At 40.9% G+C, this 2,872-nt stretch overlaps 1 protein-coding gene across 1 annotated transcript in view; it reads right to left on the minus strand.

Annotated features, from left to right (window-relative positions):
- Positions 1–2,872, minus strand: part of LOC107100852 (dematin-like) — a 24,206-nt gene that overhangs the window by 14,915 nt on the left and 6,419 nt on the right. The window contains exon 5 of the mRNA XM_015399513.1: positions 578–753. Within this exon, the coding sequence (XP_015254999.1) occupies positions 578–753 (176 nt within the window). The remainder of the gene's footprint in view (positions 1–577; positions 754–2,872) is intronic.

Genomic DNA, 2,872 nt, shown 5'->3' on the forward strand with positions numbered 1-2,872 from the left:
TCATTCTATCTCTATTTTACCTTTCTGCAATATTTCTTTTGTTAAATTTGTAACATTATGACCTCTGTGCTTTTTTTTCATCATAAACAGGTACTTTTTGTGTCTCTGCTTCTGTCTCCTTGAACCCCAGTCAGCCTCAGCAGATGGCCGCTCACACTGAGCCTGGTTCTGCTGGAGGTTTTATTTCTGTTAAAAGGGAGTTTTCCTCTCCACTGTCACTACAATCATGCTTGTTGTGAGGAATTTCTGCAGAGTCAATGAGTCGGTCCTTAGATAGAAAACTTAAAACTAGTCTGACTGCATGATCTGGTTAAATTGTCTCTGTAAATTGCCTTGAGATGACATGTGCTGTAAATTGGCACTTTATAGATAAAGTGAAATAAATGGAATATATCTGAGTTTGAATTAACCTAAAGCATCTGGAAAAACTCAACCATTCACTGCTTTTCAACTTGGTTGCTGGAGTCAACTATATGTCATATATGTTTTATCAGGTTATTTTCCTTAATAAGGGGATTTAATGAGGTTTTACTATAGTTTTGTTGCAATGATTAGTGAGGTGTTAGAAATCTTTTACCAAATAACCTGAACCAGACTGGATCCAAGTATGGCCACATCTGTTCTGTGTGTGTTTGTGCTGTGACCTGGTCGATGGAAATGCTGCAAGCTGGTGCTGATCTTGCGTCCGGCCTGCAGCTGCAGTGTGGATCCTCCAGGTGACCCGCCGTCGCTCTCTGCTCTGCTAGCTTTTACCTGGACAGGTATAAGAATCAGGTCAGTCGATGAAGGGACGGTTACAGCCACTAGCCTGGAGGTTTCTACTGCACTACAGATGGCTTTTATCCTCCAAAGGTAACAGTTCAATCCTTTGAATTCATTCAATTATAAGTTAAAGAACTGTGTGTGAAAAATCCTCTAAAATGAAATGGTTAAGTAATTCCAAAAAAGTTAAAAACAACAACCCACTGGACTTTGTTTTCCAAGTTTGAAGATGTTTCGCATCCAGGAATCTTTTTCAATTCAAAATGTCTGGAGTAGCGCTGCGTTCCAGGCTTATAGAACAGCCTAAACAAAACTTTGATACGGCTTCGAAAACATACAAATTAAACAGAAAAGTAGGTCCACCCCTTAGTAATGAGGAGTCGTTCAGGTTGTTGTTGGCCTGCAAAACCTGTTACTGGCCCATGCGTCTGAAAAAGGGAGTGGTGAGGACCTTTGTGGGCCTGGCTAAACAGGCGAGATGTTTTGATCCCCTGCATGGCGATGAGGACTGAGATGAAATCCCCCTCTGTTTAAGGTTGGTTTTTCTCCCTTAACATAAATGGCTTCCTTCACACCCCTTCAAACTACCTGTCTTCTTGTCCAAAATGTGAACGTTCTGGTCCTCAAACAGGTGTCCTTTGTCCTTAAGGTGTAGGTGGACAGCAGAGTCGTGTCCGGTGGAGTTAGCTGGCCTGTATTGAGCCATGCTTCTATGGAGAGGTTGTTTGGTTTCTCTAAGACGAACGCTTAAATACCTTGTCTTTTTCTAGGTGTTTGAGGTGGTCCGTGATTTTCTTTTTGTAGGGCGTTGGTTGGATCTCTTATCAAAGAGTCATACGTGTCGTGTCTCTCAGTGTAGAGAGAACTTTAACCTGGTAATCCAAAGTCCAAAGTCCATGGGCCTCTTTTCCAGTTCCATTTGCATGTTTTTTAAGTCCTAACAAGGCTTTTGTTTGGGCGTCTCTATATAGCCTGGAACTCAATGCTACGCCAGACATTTAGAATTGAGAAAGCTCTCTGGATGGGAGGTCCAAAATAACTGTGCTGCTACAGATCTTGACCAAAGTAATAATGGAACCAAGGAGAATTTCCACTGATGAAAACTGTTGCAACATTTAAAACAGAGTCTGGCTCTGTACTCAGACGCAGCAGGGTTAATGTCACATTTAGACCTCTCTAATAAACACAAAGGAGCAATTGATGGTGAAGAATCTGATGAGAACATCTGAGGGTGAGGCCTTCGGTTCTTCAGCGGTCATTCATTGTACAAAATATCACAGAGGGATCAAGAAAGAAAACTGATTTCTTATCAAACCACTAATAATAAAACTTTTCTATGGTAACATTGTTAAATTAAAATAACGCTTTTCAAAAACCAACATTGGCTAGATTCCTATTTAGTAAGGACTTCATCTAACAGATAAGTATTCTCTATCCTTTTTACAATGACTTTAATCTCCACTTTGATTTAAAATTGGTTTTAAAGGTTTCACAAATTTCACAACTGGACGAGTTCTACACGATAATCCGCCACAACAGTAGGGTGGTGCTAATCAGTAAGGATAACGCTGGCTCTCAGACCAAAACAAGGTTTACTGATACTTTGGAGCAAAAATATATCCAGAAAGTCACAGCTGTCAGGATTAAATTGGACGACGTAGAAAAAGGAAACAGCAGACAAGTCTCTCAGATCAGCAGAGGACTGAAAATGTTCAGGTTTGAGGTCAGCAGCTGCTAGGAACAATATTGCCAAAATTTTATTCTTTTGAATAAAAATTTAGATTTTATTTAGATTTTCCTTTGCAGAAATGTTTCAGCTCAGGCTTTTTGTTTTTTAAAGCTTGTTTGCCCAGACGCCATTGTTACAGGACTTTACTGTAACCTCTGTGTGAAAAAGTGTTTACCTAGGGTGACCAAACGTCCGTATTTCCCGGGACATATCCGTATTTCACGTCCTGTCCCGGGCGTCCCGGGTTTTTTTTTAGAAAGTGAGGAAATGTCCTGATTTTTTTAATTACCTTAATTGGACGATTACATTTACAGGCGTTAGGGCACTGCGCATGACGCTGCGTGTGACGTAATCCCTGAGCCGCGTCAGTGCGGGCAGCCC

This window comes from Cyprinodon variegatus, unplaced genomic scaffold (genome assembly GCF_000732505.1).
Source record: "Cyprinodon variegatus isolate N-32 unplaced genomic scaffold, C_variegatus-1.0 Scaffold1020, whole genome shotgun sequence".
Lineage (NCBI taxonomy): Eukaryota > Metazoa > Chordata > Actinopteri > Cyprinodontiformes > Cyprinodontidae > Cyprinodon > Cyprinodon variegatus.